Source organism: Parathielavia appendiculata (genome assembly GCF_033297405.1).
Source record: "Parathielavia appendiculata strain CBS 731.68 unplaced genomic scaffold N657scaffold_1, whole genome shotgun sequence".
NCBI lineage: Eukaryota > Fungi > Ascomycota > Sordariomycetes > Sordariales > Chaetomiaceae > Parathielavia > Parathielavia appendiculata.
Window position 1 is genome coordinate 1,082,902 of NW_026944220.1, and position 18,146 is coordinate 1,101,047.

The following is an 18,146-nucleotide window of genomic DNA, read 5'->3' on the forward strand; positions in this document are numbered from 1 at the left end:
CTTCATCTGTGGAGAAAATCCACCAGAAGCTTGGCAGCTCCGGAAAGGAGTCGCCAGGGCCCAGGATGGGAACCATCCATCTCCAACACCCGAGACCTGTCTGACCTTCGTCGCCATCAATTGGTCCTGGTTACAGTCCAGCCGGCTTTTTCCACACCAGCACTGAGCGCGATAACCCAACAACAGCAATGGGTTCAGAAAAGAAGCCGGAGCTCGGCTCCGTCATGGTCATTGGCGGCTGTGGATTCTTGGGCCACCACGTTGTCCGCCTGCTGTTGCGAGATTACACCTGCTCCGTGTCCGTAATCGACCTGCGCTGCACGCGTAACCGGAGGCCCGACTCGGACGGCGTCGCCTACTTTGAAGCCGACATCACTGATGCTGCGAAGCTCGAGAGCATATTCTCAAAGGTCAAGCCGGACGTTGTCATCCACACTGCATCGCCTGCCGCGCAGGGAAGCGACAGCGTCTCGCACGCCCTGTTCAAGAAGGTCAACGTGGACGGGACCGAGGCCGTGGTGAAGGCATGCCAAAAGACGGGCGTCAAGGCGCTGGTGTACACGAGCTCGGCCAGTGTCATGAGCGACAACCGGAGCGACCTCATCAACGCCGACGAGCGGTGGCCGCTGGTTCGGGGAAAGGACCAGAGCGAGTACTACTCCGAGACGAAGGTATAACGGGAATCCTCGGTCCCAGAATTCCCAGCCGTCTTACTAACACGTTATGGTATCTCAGGCTGCCGCCGAAGAACTCGTCCTTGCCGCCAACCGCGCCTCCGCCGCGCCCCATCTCCTGACATGCGCCATCCGCCCCTCAGGCATCATGGGCGAGGGCGACACCATGGTTCTGTACCACCTGATCAACATTCTCCGGCAAGGGCGGGATAACGTGCAGGTCGGGGACAACGACAACCTCTTCGACTTCACCTACGTCGAGAACGTGGCGCACGGGCACCTCCTCGCGGCGCGCGCGCTGCTCCTCACGGCCGCGGCCAAGACGATCCCCCTCGACCACGAGCGCGTCGACGGCGAGGCCTTCATCATCACCAACGACAGCCCCGTATACTTCTGGGACTTTGCCCGCGCCGTCTGGGCCGCGGCCGGCTCGCCGCGCGGGACGGAGCATGTCAAAGTCCTCCCTCGTAGCGTCGGCATGGTGCTAGGCTATTTCAGCGAGTGGTTTTTCTGGATTATCAACAAGCCGCCCACGTTCAACCGGCAACGCATCATCTACAGCTGCATGACGCGGTACTACAACATTTCCAAGGCCAAGAAGAGGCTAGGGTATCGGCCGCTCGTGAGCTTGGACGAGGGCGTCAGGAGGTCGGTGAAGTGGACTCTTGAGCAGGAAAAAAAGGCCGAGTGAAGTAATGTGGTTCAAAACGAGTGCCCTTTACATCTGGAACCCAGTCCAAACGTCTGAGCGTCATGTTGTGAGAAGGAGTCTAACACGTTTGATACCTATGAGGCGCAGGCAAGAAGTGACTTGCTTAACCCTCCCACGTCTAATATATTTAATGGCAATCAAGGAGTCAATCACTGGCAGGAGAGGACAGCGAAACGTCAATACAGGGCCGCTTTTTTCGTGTCTACCTTGCTCTTGGCTCATTCACATCTGAGTACCGGGGACCTGGTGAGTTGTCAAACAAGAAGTGTCACCGCGGCCCGAAGACATGATGAGGGCAACCCGTCATACCTACAACAAATCCAACCAAGGCGTCAATTCCAACCTTGCTACCTTTAGCATGAAAATGAATGCTAGTACCTGAGATATATGCCCCTTCTCTCCTCATCTCATGCCGAGGCAGGTTCCTACCAGTATCCCTGGATTGTGCGTGGATCATGGATTCCCAGATTCCATCCTTCCGAACTAAAGTAACTTTCCTCTTTCCCTTGTATCCGTCCTCCTCCTACCTGGACCCTTCTTTTCTCCACTGCTACCCACACAGGGGTTACACAAATTCCCCTCTTCACCCGAAAACGGAAGCAAAAGAAAACCGAACAACAGACATGAGGCAACCGTTCAAGTAAAACACGCTCGCTCCCAATGGACAAACTCAGACATTGTGAGATAGGAGGAAGATTTTTTTGGTGGCTGAAGGAAGGTGTGGGGGTTGGTTGGGGGGAAAAAGGGGGGGGGGGGGGGGTGGGGGCGAGCTGTGTGAGCCTCAAAGTTAACGCCGAGCAACCATGCTTGCTTTGCTTGCTTGCAATCAGTGGCAATGCAAAAGTAACACCCCGTCTTAACTCCGTAAGCACGTGCGCCAAGATGTAGAAAGAGGAAAGCCCATATGAGACTGAGGTAAAGCCCAAAGGAGTCATGAGGATGCAGAACCGTTGCTTGTCTCCTAGACGGTGCCGGTTGTCAAGCCGCTATTCTGTCTCCCCCAACCCGAGTTCCGCCATTCCCTCTGCGGTTGGCCACCCCGGCCGTTGCCGTCGGGTGTTGGCCCCGGCTGGTCGAGCTGACTGTACGGAGATTGTTGAGGCGGAGGTGCGTCGTATGGTCCACGCTTTGGAGGCGGCGTGCCCATGTGAGGGGGACCGGTGAAGGGTATTGTCGGCTCCTGGACTGTTCGGACGCTGCTCTCCTGTTGCCACTGCGAGGGGTCGGTTTCTACCCGCCTCGGTGGGGGCCGGCTTGGAATCTCGTGCCGACCAACGATCTCGGTGACTTCGGCGTATTGCCGTGGCCCGAGGCGATTGGCAGCGCGATCAGAGAACTTCTTGAGAATTTCCTTCGTGGTGAGATCTCCGTTACTGTTAAAGAGTGCCTGATCGTTCAGTATGTCGACGAGATCATCAGGGACCTGGTGAGGCTGTTAGTAACAGACCTGGGACAGGACAGGACGGCGGAGACCTTACCAAGCACATCTCCTCGATGTTAGTAATCAATGCCTCCACGGCTTCAATCGCATACATTGGATCGCTGCCAAGGGTAGAGGCCTTGTCCTTGTCAAACAGCACGTTGGGAGCGATAACGGTAGCCAGGTTCTTGATGTCCATCTTCGACCCGGATTCGTCATCGACCTGGTGAAACGATCCAACCCATTTCAGGAAGCCAAAGAGAATCTCCAGGCAGTCGCGGTTCGGTTTGGGAAGCAAGCAGCAGGTCAGGTGGAGACAATACCGCATTTTCTGCTCATCCTGAATCTTCGCCGCCGCCAGCCACAGCCGATAGAGCTTGTGCGTCATCAAAGGATCTGGAAGTTCTCGGAGATAGCGCTTCAAAAGGGCGGCCACCTGGACGACGTGGGTTGCGCTGAAATCCACTTCCTCCTCCCTATCAAGCTTTTCCACAAGTTCGCCAAGCTTCTTGATGTTGCCATTTTTTCGGAAGACGCCTTCGACTGAGAGGTCCATCTGTCTCATGGCCGAAATGATATCGTCCACGACGGCCGGAATCCGCAGGGTGCCCGGTCCAACACCATCCGTGGACTCTGCTCCGTCTCTCTCGATTATAACCTCCAAGGGAACACCAAAGACTCCCTTCTTCTTGACATTCTTGCGGCCATCGTTTTTGAATGCCTTGCCGATGTTCTTCCAGAACGTGGCAGCTTTCCTGCTCTCGATCAGGCCAAGCAGCTCTTCAAGTGTGAATTCGGACTCGACCATGGGGTGCATCGTAAGGACAGCGAGATGTCTAACAATGAAATATTCCAGACCCGAAAGTTCGGAGAAATAGCGCCGGGAGCGTGGAGCGGACGGGTCGCCAAGGGCGCGTGTTCCTGCCCGCTGACCATCTGACAGGCTGCGCTGGTGGTCGCCACCACTTGGGGGCCCGGCTCCCGGTTTGGACTCGGCTGCTGGGGACTGGAAGAGGTCCGGTCGGGCAGACGGGTAGGGCCGCTGCTCCCTCGCCGCCTGCTCAGCAGCGACGATACGAGGGATGTCGTCTAGTGTCAGTGCATCCTGGTTCGGCAGCATCATATCCTGTTCGTCGATCGGTCCTCGTTCCTCAACGATGTGAAACCCCTTGTTTGCTCCCCCTTCTCCGGGGCCACCGCCGGCAGATCCAGGCCGTGCGCTACTGCTTTCGGGCCCATCTAGGATTCGCGATGTCCGGGCCTTCCTAAAGCTCGACGATAGGTGCTTATCCAATCGGGTGCTTTTTAACCTCCGGACATCGTTGAGAGCGCTCTCATAGGACGACTCCCGATGATGCGCCGGATACTGACCCCCATATGCCCCAGATCGGCCCTCGACAGGGCCAGAACCATCTCCAGTCGAGTCCTCCGAAGTAGGAAGGGACCCAGTGACACGAAGGATCTCCAGAAGCCTGGCGAGTGCTACCTGTAGCAGGAACACATACTGTTGCAGCTTGGTGACATGCTCGAATGGCGCCACGTTGGGAGGCGTAATAGGCTGACAGGTATTGCAAAGTATTTTGCCGTCGTAGTGATTCAAGCGCGCATCTTGAAGGTTCCGTCCCAGTTCCTTGCCACAGCGTGAGCAATTGGCGCACGCCAGGTGCCATCTCTGATCCTCATGCTTTGCGCACTCATCCTCGATAGGTTTTCGGCAAAGGGTGCACTGGTCCGAATCGTGAGCCGACAGTCTAGAAATTCCCGACGTCAACTGCAGGGTAGTGGTGGAGTTGTCGTCCGCCTTCAGTGTCTCAAGGTCGCCGAGATCGTCCAGGAAGTGGAAAAGGCCATCGGCGGTCTTGCGCTCCTTCTCTATCCGGAGCGCTCCTTGGAGGCAGATTCGGATTAGAAGCTTGAGGTAGTGAGCGAGGCCGGTGACCAGGGTCAGCAGGTCCTGGGTGACGCCTGGTTTGCGGGTGGCTTTGTCCTGCGTTTTGGAAAGTAGCGAAAAGAAGGCCACGATCTTCTTGCAGAGAAGCTTAGCTTCGCGTCCATACGCCAAAGCTGTGCCGCTCATGTTAGCCATTGTTTCAACTTGGGATATACGGGCCGTTCCTACCATTCATCTCGAGCTGGGCCATGGCTTCGTCCAGCTTGTCTGCAGACCGGAAGAGGATGTCGACGTGAAAAATGAACCTCTTGGCGACCATTACGCCGTCAACATACGCGCCGTTGCTAACATGCAAGAGCATGTCGGATATACAAGCAGCCGAGGACTCCTCAAAAGTTGACAGCACGCTCCAAATGCGGTAGACCTTCTCTTCCATGCGCTCCTCCTCCTCGCGCACAAGCTCACGACCGGCGGGGTCGTCCGTGTATGCGGTAGCGGCCTCGTGGGGTGGGTTGAGGCGGACGTTCCAGAACTTGTGGATCATGTAACATTCTGGGTGCCAGTGCTGATTTTGGCCGTTGCGAAAGATCTCGACGAACTGCTTAAGAATGGCGGTCTGGCATCCATTGCAGCGCTGGGCGAACTGGGTAGAGTAGTGGTAGTGGCAGTAAACCTGGCCATCGTGCTCGTAGTAGCTGTCTTGGGCGCCGAACACTGTCGGGCACAGGGAACAGGTGAAATGGTCGACGTGATACTTGCGATCGAGCGCCGTGATGTACGATCCCCGCAGTGCTCCGCCGCACTGATGGCACAGCAAGCCGAGCCGGCGGAAGTAGTCTGTCTCGCAGAGAGGGTACGGGCCTCCGCCATCCTCATCGTCCGCCGGAAAGAACTTGGAAGCTACAATCTGGCCACAGTCCTACAACGAGGTCAATAAGGGAAACCAACGACAGGGCCGCAAACCCAACTCACACGGCACTTGAAGCAGTCCAAGTGAAATGTCCCATCCAGAGCGCGCACGAACTGTCCTGTTAACGCCTCCCCGCATTTCTTGCAGGTGCGCACTTGGCCGCTGGCGGATCTTGAGCCCCGCGGCCTGGATCTGTTCCGCTCAGCGCTGCGCCTCGACTCGTTGTCTGTGTTTTCTGCGCTTAATGCGGGAGACGCCGGGGGTCTTCCGCTCTGATTGCCCTGAGCCCCGTTGTGTCGATTGAGACCCGGGGAGAGGTTGGCTTCTTGATCAGTTCGGTACGGTGTTTCGCCAGCAGAAGGGTGGCCGTGGCCATGGCCCCAATCGCCGCCCCCTGGGCCGCCGTAATCGTATCCTGCCATGGCAGATTGAATCTCAATCCACCCGCTTCTATTCAAACAAGCCCACCATGGAAGCCCTTTTTATGGGATGCCGGCCGTGGTCGGGACGGTGAGAGATGGTGCACTGTTCGCCGGTTGAGGGTGAGGGTGGGAGCAGAAGCGGGGATAGCTCTCTCAGCCAGCATCAACCAGCTCAGGAACTAAATCTGAACTGAGGCAGTAGCAAGACAGCCTGGATCGTGAGAGAGCCAGAACAATTATCGCAGCGACAATTGAGTGTTGTGCGAGGAGTGCGCTAGTTGGTGGGAGGCTGGGCGCTGTGGATGTTGTTATGGCTGAGGCGGGAACGATGGCTCGATAGGAAGCAAAGCAACCTGAAAGCGGTCGGTGTGGTTTAGTGTCTTTCTCTGGCGCTGTGCAGCTATGCTCCGGCTTGTCTTTGGCCGCCCGGAGTGGGTAATCAATCCGAGCCGGATAGTCGAGGCACGTTTGCTTCGGGTGGTGGTGCTTGGACACGGCTCCTTGCACCGCGATCGGGTCGGTCAAAGATGACCAGAAGTCTGATGGTTGTTCAGGAGGTCGGGTTGTGCGATCCACTCGCATGCCGGGTCAGACAACAGTGATCGACAAGCCCCCGCCACGGCGGAGTGCTAATTTCCAGGCTTCCAGGTTTCTTGCCGTGGATGGCTCAGCGGGCGGCGGGGCCCGAACTCACCCTAAAGGTACCAGGTAGACGGTAAGGTAAAGGATAAGTGCCGGCAAACGACACAATTCCAGATTGCGTAACGTTCCTAGAGAACGCCAGTCCTAATAGCGAAATAGTTGCTAGTAGGAGTGATTGAGAATGCATACCAGGTATTCCATGCAAATTGTCTCTCAGATAACTCTCTACACCTACGATAGGATCATTCGCGTAGTGGCTGGGCAGTTAGGTACCTAGGTACCTTACCATGCGGTCCCTGGTAAGTAAGGTAAGCTAAGGTATCGAAGTTCAAGACTTCCAGGTTGCGCCGAATTCCCGACTTCTATTCCCTAGGCGCAGTGGTCGCTGCATTGGGCGAAATGATGGAATAGCAAACACTGACCCGATGCAGCTGCCCTTTGTAGGAGTTTGGTCAGCGGATCACAGCCCTGGCATTTTTTTTAGGGCAATTACTCACATTACTTCATACCCGGGGCTTGTACGGAGTTGCTCGTGCGTTTGCGCGGTCCTCGGTCCTCGCATCACTTAGGGTTCCCTTCTTTCCATCTGATGCGGTTTGCGAGATGAAAACTCGACTGGCAACCCTCCATTCACGGCAAATTGAACCGACAGAAATCTCCATCATCAGCGCTTCCGCCTGTCCATTTCGCTCGGATATACTCATCTTTCCTTATTGAACCTTCCAAACCAGCAAAGAATTTCAGAAACGTTGCACCACGGTCAACCATCCTAGCAACGACGATGGATAGACGACTTAACCCTTCGCTCTCCATTCTTCCCACCAGCCTATACCGTTCGTGGCAGCTTGCCACCACATTCAAACTCCTAGTACCAGCGGCCTACCTAACCAGCTCCTTCAATCTTTTCTCAATGATCTCTCTGCCGCCCACGGTATCCCAAACACGATGGGGCGCATCGTCGACAATATCCCAACGTTGTAGGTTCGTGGTGAGGTGGCTAAGGTCCCGTTGCTATTTAAATTCGTGTAAGTCACGGCCAGTGTCAGTGTTTGGTGGGAGATGCGGAACCACCGACCTTGTCTTCCCAATCTCTATCCCTGCGAATCTGCTGCCCTGAGCTGATCACCACCAGCGGCGTATCTTTATCCTGGATAGCACGACTGGACACAACGTCTCGCTTTGTGAGAGAGTCGGCCACTAAACTCTCCTGGAGCTTGGCGAAAATAGTCGTGCCGGACTGATACGAGGAACGACCCCAGACACGATCCACGGCCCGCCTGCCACTGACAAGGGCGCCAAGAATGCGATCGAATCCGCAGGGCGAGATGACACCTCGAAACCAAAGTATGAACCCGCGTCCTGGCGCGCCTGTGCGCAAGAGAAAGTCCTCGTGGAGAGGATCGATCATGAGGATGCCGCGTACCTCATCCCCGTGTCGCGAACTGAAGACTCGCGAGTACAGGGAACCGATACCAGCACTGGCGAGCACCCATCTATGATCGACAACTTGTCAGCATTGAGTTGCGGCCTGGAGACTAGTCTCTGGAGCTGTGACTTACGGTCCTTCTTCTCCCGCTCGCGAGAGGGTTTCGCTCAGCGCATCGGAGGCCATACTCGCCGAGAAGGGCGATGGAGCACTGTCGCTCTGTTTGCCGGCTGTCAGCATATCGTAATTCTTCGGGGGACAGAGCCGAGCATCAACTTACCCATGCCATACCCGGACGGTCGGCGAAGCAGAACCTTCTAACCGACCCGTTCCTGACGGCGTTGTCGGCAAACTGCCATAAGCCGTTCTCCACCGTGTCTTCGCCGCCTTCCAAAAGCACTGTTGTCACCTTGGTCCCAGCCGCATCGGTCTTGTTGCCAAAGCAGTACAGGTGGATCTGGTACCTGTCGCCATCCACCCAGTACCTATCGCCTGGAGGCGCGAGGCCCGAGTCGATCGCCCGCAGTGTCAGGGTCAACGTCATGAGCACAATGACCAACGCCATTACGGTCAGCACGATAGTTGACAGCATAATCTCGACCCACTCCACCACCGTACGCCTGCTCTCCGGCCGACCAGTCAACCGCCGCTCCTCTTCTGCCTTTCCCCACTGGACCGTGCGATCCGCCGTCACGAACCAGATGGCCATAAGCGCCGCCCAGATCGCGCTCGCAACTCCTGCCCAGATCTCGGCGTGCCGCAGTCCAGGAACCACCAGAATGACGACGGCGTCGACCAGTAGCACCACCGCGTTGACAATACTCAGTATCCTCGCCAGCCTGCTCGGCACCGAGAAGAAGAGCAGCGAGACGATGAGCGTGAGAAGCGCGATCGAGGCATAGGCAAACGCGAAAAAAGGCGAACCTCGCACGTGCAACCCGGGGGGCGTGATGAAGTTTGAGACAATCATCAGCACCCACCAGACAAAGGTGAGGCAGGTAAACGCAACGGTGACCCAGCGGACGGCGCGGACGGTCCACAGGTTATAAGGGGACACAGCCGGGTCGTCGGGCGAGAGATAGGGCGTACTGTCGACACGGTTCGGCAGGAGCCGGGTGTGCTCGTTCGCCGGGGCATGATCTTCGGAGGTCCGGCCCGGAGGCGGTGGGCTTTGCCCGATCCGGTCCGAGTCGGTGTCGCGCTGGGCCCAGAACCTCTTCATGGCGCTGAAGTTTGGATGAGGACGGGATGACGTAGGTAAAGGTGCCTGTAATGTCTAATTTGACTCGGTTCACAGGAGGATACGGTAGGTTGACGAGTGTGAGTCGCGAATGTATTGCTTGGGATGGGAGTTTTTGTTTTATTCCGGAGACCGCTCAGCCATCGTGTCCTCTTCCTAAGGAACTCAGCAGTAATGGGTATTATCCCGGACTCCTCATTCAATATTTAAGCAGTGTGAAGATTCTTTCGCCTCAACCAAAAACTCGACTGACAACCACCATCATCAACGACGTCATGGTTCACTTCGTTCAAGCGGCGATGGGGCCATCTTATTCGCTGAGGCGCCGGAGCCACAACGGCAGATCGCCCGCTAAAATCGGGCACATGGCCTTTCTCAGCAGCGCTGGAACCCTGATGGAAACTTCAGCCGACCTCTCCATGCATCGAGAAGTGCTCCGGGATGACAGCTCTGCTTCTCTGCCTTCACGTAGCCGACAAGGCGGCGTTCTTGGATGCTGGTGCACATGGCGCCGCGCTGCATTGGGATCATGTAGGGGAATGTGGGTTCCAGAAACACGACCAGCCGTTCATGTCCGAGTCGTGGGCTCCGTCCAGGTGTAGCATGTATTTTCAAGAGTACATATATCTCTTCAAAGAGACAATCAATGAGCTGCGGTATATGGGGCCAACAGCTCCCTTAAAGTTCTTCGTGATTGTTAAGTCAAAGATGCTTCTTCCGAAATGTTCGAATTTCGGGATCCATTTCTAACGTACGGATCCGTAATCCGTACAAACCTTACCTTTACCCAGAAAAACCTTGGCTTAGTCAGCCGAAACAGTGTTGGCGATATCCCAATCGGTCCAAGGGTTCCAGTCCGAGAAGTGGGGAGCAGCCGCGATTCCACTGCGGGGCACCGAGGGGATCTTGCTTGAGCTCATCCATGACTGCCTCGCTCACCTCCCTTACCTTACCCCGACCTCAGAACTGCGCATCCACTGTATTTGCCATTTAGAGGGCAGATTCCAGAGCGCGCCGGCATGATATTGCCAGCAGCCTCTTTGGGAATCAGAAGCACGTAACGGCCATTAGCATGCCGGGCCTAACCATCGACACCGGTCCCGGCGCGCCATCTGCAGCAGCTCGGGGCACGACCGCCAACCCGCGACATGCTTCACCCACATCCCGCGCGTCGTCGCCACCTCGACCGCCTGTCAGCCCCATCACACCGATGCTCGCAGCAGCGCAGTTACCGGGCGCCAGTCCGGCAGGCAATACCACACACAATGCGCCGGACGACTTTGCGCTCGGCCGCCCGGTATTCACACACACGAGTCAAACCGATCAGGTCGGCATCGCCCCCCCACCAGCCCAGCCCATCGACTTTGACTCGAACCCGGACGTACTTGCCTTGAAAAGCGCAATATCAATCCTCCAACTGCAACGCGCGCGGGCCACAGCCGATCTTCAGTCGCTGAGGCGCGCGAAGGAGGCCGCGCTCGCCAACCCAGAGGCATTCGCCGCCGACCTAGCAGCTGGAAACGTGCGGGTTGAAGGGGACCCCCTCTTCTCACCGAGAACACGGGCAGGCGGTGTCACTGGCGACCATTTCGCATCCGACTCCTCCAGCACCACCACCTCCGACGACGACGACGATGGAGAAGCCGAAGCCGAGGAACCCGAAACAGAAGCCCCGACGGACAACAGCACTACCCGCGCCGAACAGTCACCAGAGCACCGCGCGCCCAAGCAAAAACCAAAACCAAAACCAAAACATAGACAGAAAGGCAAACACACCAGCAGCCCACCCGCACCGCCCTGGCAAACCCTTCCCAAACCCCAAAGCATCGTCCGCTGCCCGCCCATCAACTGGGCCCAGTACGGCGTCGTCGGCGAGTCGCTCGACAAGCTCCACTCCGAACAGCTCGCGGCGCCTATACCCGGAACACCCATGATATTGGGACCCGGCGGGACCTACGATCCCTCAGCGACCGGCGCGGCCGGAGGCGGAGGCGGGAGGGGAGGAGGTGCTCAGGTTGGTGAACAGCCCCGGCGGTTGGTGGGTATCGCGGCGCCGTATAATCCGCTTCGGGACAAGGTGGAGAAGAAGGGCAAAGGCGGTAAGCGCTGAGCGCTGCCTGCCCTAAGGTGTCGAAGGAGTTTGAAGGAAGAGGAGGACGGGGTGTTCCTATAAAGTGTATGATGGCGAGTATGACAATCAACACATTGTATGCATTCTAGCCTGGCGTTTTTGGGATTTTATGGTCAGGAACTTCAGCGGAGAGCTTTCGTCAGTCTTGGCGTACAGCAGCGTGTGTACTCACTTGCCGCCGCATAAGGTACCTGAGGTATTAATTGTGCAAATATCATGGAACATCGCTTACAAGGTGGCATGTATCCTGTGAGAACAACGCTTACAACCCAAGGGCTGAAACTCATGACAGCCGCTTTGGGTATCTACACATATTCGCTCCGCGAGCAAGAGAACCTTATGCACACCCTCCTTCGAGAAGGCCAGGTCATTGACTATCGTGACACACCTGACAGACGAAAACCGAAGCCAGACTCGCAAACTCCACCCTGACAAACACCTGCCTTGCCCAGCCATGTCTGAACGCCGAACGGCTTGGTTAAGATCCTGCAGGATCCAACAAGCTGATGCCATGCCTAAAGAGTTGAAAGAAAAACAAGGGATAGAATCAGATCTCCTTGAGCAGCTCAGAAATCTCTGTTGTTCGTCAGCCACACAAACCCAAAGAGAGATTCCCATGTTTGGCGTGGCTTACTCCATCGACTGCTGGACCGACCGACGTAAGCGCCGGTTGTACATGCGCCGGTCCTCGGGCGAGCCCCAGTACAGCTTAAACGCCTCGGGATGCACCAATGTCCTGGGGTCGTAAGGCGGGTGTTCCTCCTCCAGGGCTTCGATGATCGCCTCAATGTGGGTCTTGACGTCCTCGCGACGGTTGCCAGGGACAACATAGCAAGGTGTACCGTCGGCAGCAATCCGGTGGTGGAACAGGCGTGTCTCGAACTTGATCCTCGGTTGTTCCTCTGGGAACCGTGGGCTGAAGCACAGCTTTGCCCTGAAGAGGCCTCCGTCGAGATTCGTCATGGGCTTGCCGAAGTATGTCAAGACCCAGGTAAATGGGTTGCCATCCATTAACTCGAGATTGTGCGGAACGTCGGCGCGCTTGAAGGATTCAACAATCTGTTCGAACTGGCGTTGCAGGTTGACGGCAACGGTGGTGTCCTTGGCTTTCGCCATAAGCCCCTCTAGGCCCCACGTCTCGGTTTCCTGATCAAGGGCTTTCTTAATGTTATGGAGCCGACGCTCCAGTTCGCTGTAGTTGAATTTACCCTCCATGGTGTTGCTAGATCCCTCAAAAGGCATTTTCTCGAAGACGGTGCCGTCCTTGACCTCCTCCTTGCCCTTCTGGATGGCGGCAAGGTAGGTATCGTAATACCACAAAAATCTGCGCTTGCACAAATCCTTGAATGGCTCGAATGGGACGCTCGACTCATCTTCTACAGTATCCATGTCAAGGTCATACTCGTCCTTCGGAGCCGCTGGAGCCGCGGCCACACCGTCCGGTCCGATCTTGAGGTATTCCTCCAGCCGCTGGATGACCGAAATTCTGAGTGTCTCGTGGCGGATCTGCGCTCCAGTCAGCTCATGGCCCTGAGACAACTGCAGGTTCTATCACCTTCTGGACGTAATCCTTTTGGTTCTTCTGATCCGAGGCCTCGTTCGCATCCTCAAAGCCGGGTTCGTTCTCGTACGGATTCGCTGACATCAGGCTCTGGATCGAAAGCAAGATGGATTCCAGACCCTGCGCAGCGGACCATTCCTCCCCGCGCTCCCCACGCCATGTCCTAGTCCCAATCAGCACTGCGCCCAGCAAGACTCCGATGTTTATCTGTTCGAGAAGACGGCGGTTACCCTAGGATAGAACTGGAGCCCTGTCAGTGCAAGCTACCTCTCAATATATGGCAGGGGTCAGCTTACAGGCACACTCTTCCATTGGCATAGATGTTGGGGTTGAACCTGCAGCGACCTCCATTCGTGGTTATGGCTGTCACTTGGGGCGACTTTCGAGGGTACTCTGAGCAAACAGTCAGCATCTCAGCGGACTGCTCAGGTCTTCCACACGACGGCTCCGGGTACCTTTGTTGAATTTGAACGCAAACTACTGCCATGTTAGGGCAAACGACAGTGCAGTTACATGAAACTCAAATACCTCGAAGAAACCGAACTCGTATGGGGTCTCGTGGGGACCGATGATGAGGGCCTTGACATTCCGCACATCGACATCGCGACAAGCAACGGCCAGAGCTAGGGAGCTGTGTCAGACTGAAGGCTCAAGCATTCATTCAGTGCAGCGTCTGGCATCTTACAAAGATCCGAATTCTTCTGCAGATCGCTCAGCTCCTGTTGTCGGGAAAAGCATCCGTATCGTGGTCAGTCCTACAACCCCGCGTTGCTAGAGAGCGACGAAGCACAAGCGACCCACCTTCGTGATTCGAAAGACTGACTGATCCGCCATCGCTGTAGCTCGCCGAGGGCTTTATGAAGCGATAAAGGAATACTTCATGGGCGATAATCAATGGTCGTTGGTTTCGGCTGAGTTTGAAGGGAATATCGAAATGGCGCGCAGAAATGTCGATCTTAAGAGGAGGACAGTGTGAAAGGCTGAGAGAGAAGACCGCCTCAACTCTAGAAGGTGGGGATCCGACAGGCGAGGTGGCTGTACAGTAGGTCTGGTCTCGACCTGGCACGGTGCAGCTGTGCTTTCCTCCCCGCCATCTCCAAAGACAACTTCCTGTTTTGGCCCGGTGCGGTGCACTGTGGCCGGTGACAAGTGAGACGTTCAACCACCAACAGACGATGCAGCCCAAGCTAATGCTTGCACCCGTGGGAGCCTGATCGGGGACCTGTCAGAGTTGTCCTGGTGCGTTTGTACTTGCCAGCTTTGGCCTTGTTCAGATGATGTGCGTCCCTGCATGCAACCCTCCGTTCACAGTCAATTGACCGGTTGGTTCGGCTGCCTAACCTGCGTCTGTCAGTAAAGGTATTTGTACATGTGGTGATAAGGTACCTTAGTCTCCGAATGCATCACCGATATGAAAGCCTTTTGTTCTATCGCGTTTTGTAACTCGATGTAGACGGGTTCTCAGGAGATATGCCAAGGGGCTCTCTGTGACCTATTCTTCGTTTTGGCACGAGCTTCGCCATGTAAGTTCCAAGATCGGTGCCACGACGCATGTTGGCAGTACCGGGTAGTTCCTCACTTCTCATTTTGACTTCAGATTGTCCAGAAGGCTTGATTCTGTTATGATACCTAGGCTACGTATCTAGCCTTCATGCCGGCCTTGTAAAACGGAATCGGTCATAAAAGCAGGCAATGTGAGAATGAATGGACGTTGCTTGACTTGTCAAGCTCAGGCCTCTCTAAATGCGGTGGGGCCGGTGGGCCGGTGAACCCCTGCAAGAACCCAGACGCGTTTTCCAGCTCGAACGCGTTAAGTGCCTGCAGAGCGACATCAACCAAGAAATATCAGACCATCACCCAGTATCGAGAACCACGGCACACTACATTCGAGAGAATTCACACAGGAACTCTACCAATTTTCAACATAAGCGATCCTGTCATGTCGAATTTTTTCGACCTCAAAGCCCGGAAGGCGGCCGCCGCGAACGGGGCAGCGTCAAGCAGCGCCGAGAAGCAGACAAGGGAAAACACCAGAACGCAGCCCTGGGTCGAGAAATAGTACAATTATTGTATAATCTGCTCATCAAAGCACTTGGCGCTAATGTCCTCCGTCTAGTCGGCCCAAGACACTGAGTGATGTGACTGCTCAAGACCACACCATCACCGTCCTCCAACGGACGCTGCAAGCCTCCAATGTAGGTGCAATCTTCATCCTGCTCAGCAATCCCGCGCTCTTGCTAATCCCTTGCCAACACCCATTACAGCTCCCACACATGCTCTTCTACGGCCCGCCCGGCACGGGCAAGACGTCAACGATCCTGGCCCTCGCTAAGGAACTCTACGGCCCGGAGCTGATGAAGTCGCGCGTGCTGGAGCTCAACGCCTCGGACGAGCGCGGCATCTCAATTGTGCGCGAGAAGGTGAAGGACTTTGCGCGGACGCAGCTGACCAACCCGCCTCCCGGCTACAAGGCGCGGTACCCGTGCCCGCCCTTCAAAATCATCATCCTCGACGAGGCCGACAGTATGACGCAGGACGCGCAGAGCGCCCTGCGCCGCACCATGGAGACATACAGCAAGATCACACGATTTTGTCTTATTTGCAACTACGTCACGCGCATCATCGACCCGCTGGCTAGCCGCTGCAGCAAGTTCCGGTTCAAGAGCCTCGACCAGGGCAACGCGCGCCGGCGACTGGAGGATATCGCCCGGCTGGAGGGGTTGGGGATCGAGGACGCCGCCGTGGATGCGCTCATCAAGTGCAGCGATGGCGATTTGAGAAAGGCGATTACCTTTCTGCAGAGCGCTGCGAGGCTGGTGGGTGCCTCCGCCGCCGCTGCGGCGGAGGCCGAGGGAGAGGATGGCGAGAAGATGGACGTGGATAAGAAGCTGGTGACGGCCAATGTCGTGGAAGATATCGCCGGCGTCATCCCCGACAACACGATCCAAACGCTAGTCCAGGCGATGCGGCCGCGGGCTGCTGGCGAGACGTACCAAGCTATCGCGAAGGTGGTGGAGGAGATGGTGGCGGATGGTTGGAGCGCGGGGCAGACCATGGCGCAGCTTCACCAGGCTATCGTTTACGATGAGACAATCCTAGACGTTCAAAAGAACAAGATTGTCATGGTCTTCTCCGAAATTGATAAGAGGTTGGTTGACGGCGCGGACGAGCACCTCTCGATATTGGATCTTGCGCTACGCGTCTCGGGAATCATGGCCGGTAGGTAGTGGGACCTATGGGAGAGGACAAGGAGAAAAGGCTGGTCTGGCCGATAGGGCATGGTGCAAGAACCTCCTAAGGCCAAGATATCAGAGGCGTTTGGGAGCAAGGTAAGGGAGAATAATGGGGGTACATTGCTTGTCAATTCATATGGTATCTCTCTCGGGGCGAAGTAAACCGAGCTTTCCATCTAATGTGTCCCAAACGGTGTTGGGTTGTGCCGGTGTGTCTGCCTTTCGAAGGGTATGTTTTCTCGCCCCAGCGCTTTTGCCCGCATGTTGCCCCTCGGCCAGCCAGAGGTCGTCCTCGCCTGTGCTGGGCTGTTCCTCCTCCTGCTTCTTGTCTGGCAACTGCCCAAGCAATTCATCGATCTCCTCAAGCGTCCGCATCGAGCTCTCAAGGGCAATCTGTCCCTCCTCGATCTTCTCGGCCACGGCTTCCAGCGTTGAGATTTTGGCAGAGTCGGCAGCAAACACCCAGGGCTTGACCTTGTTGGTTAGACCGGAAATCTTCGTGGCCGACACCGCATCAGCAAATGCTGTGCTAGACCCTGGAGCTCCTGGCATTGGGTGAGCCGGGATCAGATGACTTTCTTCGGCCAGGTGCTCCAGAACTTGACTGTTCTCCTTCAGTTGTTTAGAAATGGCGGCATTGAGGTGGGACTTCTCAGCGATGAACCCTTTCTGCTCGTGCGAGAGAGAAAGCAGCTGCTCGAGTTGGGGCGACAAGAGGTGTGCAGTGGGAGGTGGTCTGGGTGCCGAAGCATCTTGTGGTTTCGCTTCCTTCACTGGAGGTTTCATGACGGGCAGAGGCCGTTGACTGGCAAGTTGAAGAAGAGCCTGCCGTGCTCCGAGATACTGGGCGTACTTCTCCTTGATGCTTCCGAGCTGTTCCTCCATGTTGAAGGAATCCCCGCGGGGACGATGCCTTTGCGCGTCTTGTCCTTCGGCAGCACCCTCATCCGCCGCGGCCTTTCCGAGCTCCGTCTCTATCCAGCTGATGAGCTCAGCTCTAGTTCGCTCAAGCGCCGCGAGTTTGGCGCTTTCACTGATGTTTCCTGGTCTGGCGACGGATCGTGACTTGACCTTTTCCAGCAGCTGCTCCTCACGTCTCAGCAGGAGCTTGGTTTGAAGAACATGCTTTTCCAGTTGATCGATGAGCTCCTGCAAGTGCGGACCAGCAGTTGTTTTGCCGACAGTGAGAGCAGTCACTAATTCGTGGGGTACAGTCGGAAGGGGTTTTGCATCCCTGAAGATCTCCTCTGAATCCAGGAAATCAGGCGATGCTGCTGGTTTTTGCCCAAGCGAGTTGAAGCTTCTTTTGATGACCTGGAGCTTGTCGGCTCTCTGTCGGAGGCGGATGGCCGCAACATGTTCCTGTAGTCGGTCTGCGCCTTGTCCGGTAGAAGTGTCCGGCTGTTGTCGAGTCCGCTTTTCCTGCACGCGACAGCATGCAGCAAACTCATTGCGGGCCTCGATGTTTGCGTTCAACGCCTCGAGATACTCTTTCTGTAAGCCACGTGCTGTCGAAGAAGAGCAGGGGCTTCTAGCATCGATGAGAGCCAAAGGCTCGCCTGCAGTTTCATCGTCAAGACATGAATCGAGGTGCACAGCCAGGATCTGCCTTATATGCGTGACTTCTTCCCGTGGTCGAATGTATGGCTCGAGTGTCTTTTGAATGACTTTGAACGTGTCCTCGGCCGACGAACCCATTCTGTCCCAATCTCAGCATGTCAGTGCTTTAAGGTGTTAGAGTGGTGAGGCAGGTAGATAGATGTATCCCATTGCGCTCCCAGCTGAGATTGGGATGGTGAACTTCGAGACCCTGATCAGGGGCACTGTTCCATCGCCAACAGCCCAACTTGGAAGCTCTTTAGCGGGTCCGACCCATTCCCCGGC

General features: G+C 56.1%; 7 protein-coding genes across 7 annotated transcripts; 3 read left to right on the forward strand and 4 right to left on the reverse strand.

The window, feature by feature from the left end:
- Positions 1-188: 188 nt before the first annotated feature.
- N657DRAFT_676188 (uncharacterized protein) lies at positions 189-1,365 on the forward strand (the record flags this gene model as incomplete). The annotated part of the gene is made up of 2 exons (XM_062795879.1): positions 189-671; positions 736-1,365. The coding sequence occupies 2 exons, from the start codon at positions 189-191 to the stop codon at positions 1,363-1,365; spliced, it is 1,113 nt and encodes a 370-aa protein (XP_062652162.1).
- A 982-nt stretch (positions 1,366-2,347) lies between these two features.
- Positions 2,348-6,029, reverse strand: N657DRAFT_562570 (uncharacterized protein; the record flags this gene model as incomplete). The annotated part of the gene is made up of 4 exons (XM_062788149.1): positions 2,348-2,809; positions 2,865-4,870; positions 4,926-5,616; positions 5,670-6,029. The coding sequence occupies 4 exons, from the start codon at positions 6,027-6,029 to the stop codon at positions 2,348-2,350; spliced, it is 3,519 nt and encodes a 1,172-aa protein (XP_062652163.1).
- Positions 6,030-7,550: 1,521 nt separating this feature from the next.
- N657DRAFT_564085 (uncharacterized protein) lies at positions 7,551-9,319 on the reverse strand (the record flags this gene model as incomplete). Its single annotated transcript, XM_062788255.1, has 4 exons — positions 7,551-7,682; positions 7,747-8,164; positions 8,231-8,316; positions 8,378-9,319. 4 exons carry the CDS (start codon positions 9,317-9,319, stop codon positions 7,551-7,553), a joined length of 1,578 nt encoding a protein of 525 aa, XP_062652164.1.
- A 901-nt stretch (positions 9,320-10,220) lies between these two features.
- On the forward strand, positions 10,221-11,800 carry N657DRAFT_638863 (uncharacterized protein). Its single transcript, XM_062791665.1, has one exon. It carries the CDS (start codon positions 10,410-10,412, stop codon positions 11,445-11,447), a length of 1,038 nt encoding a protein of 345 aa, XP_062652165.1. The 5' UTR covers positions 10,221-10,409; the 3' UTR covers positions 11,448-11,800.
- Positions 11,801-12,098: 298 nt separating this feature from the next.
- N657DRAFT_561120 (UBC-like protein) lies at positions 12,099-13,863 on the reverse strand (the record flags this gene model as incomplete). The annotated part of the gene is made up of 8 exons (XM_062788037.1): positions 12,099-12,974; positions 13,024-13,192; positions 13,260-13,271; positions 13,326-13,422; positions 13,485-13,506; positions 13,558-13,652; positions 13,715-13,748; positions 13,831-13,863. 8 exons carry the CDS (start codon positions 13,861-13,863, stop codon positions 12,099-12,101), a joined length of 1,338 nt encoding a protein of 445 aa, XP_062652166.1.
- Positions 13,864-14,968: 1,105 nt separating this feature from the next.
- On the forward strand, positions 14,969-16,256 carry N657DRAFT_561925 (P-loop containing nucleoside triphosphate hydrolase protein; the record flags this gene model as incomplete). Its single annotated transcript, XM_062788094.1, has 3 exons — positions 14,969-15,087; positions 15,146-15,224; positions 15,294-16,256. 3 exons carry the CDS (start codon positions 14,969-14,971, stop codon positions 16,254-16,256), a joined length of 1,161 nt encoding a protein of 386 aa, XP_062652167.1.
- A 138-nt stretch (positions 16,257-16,394) lies between these two features.
- N657DRAFT_560941 (uncharacterized protein) lies at positions 16,395-17,960 on the reverse strand (the record flags this gene model as incomplete). Its single annotated transcript, XM_062788020.1, has 1 exon — positions 16,395-17,960. One exon carries the CDS (start codon positions 17,958-17,960, stop codon positions 16,395-16,397), a length of 1,566 nt encoding a protein of 521 aa, XP_062652168.1.
- Positions 17,961-18,146: the final 186 nt, after the last annotated feature.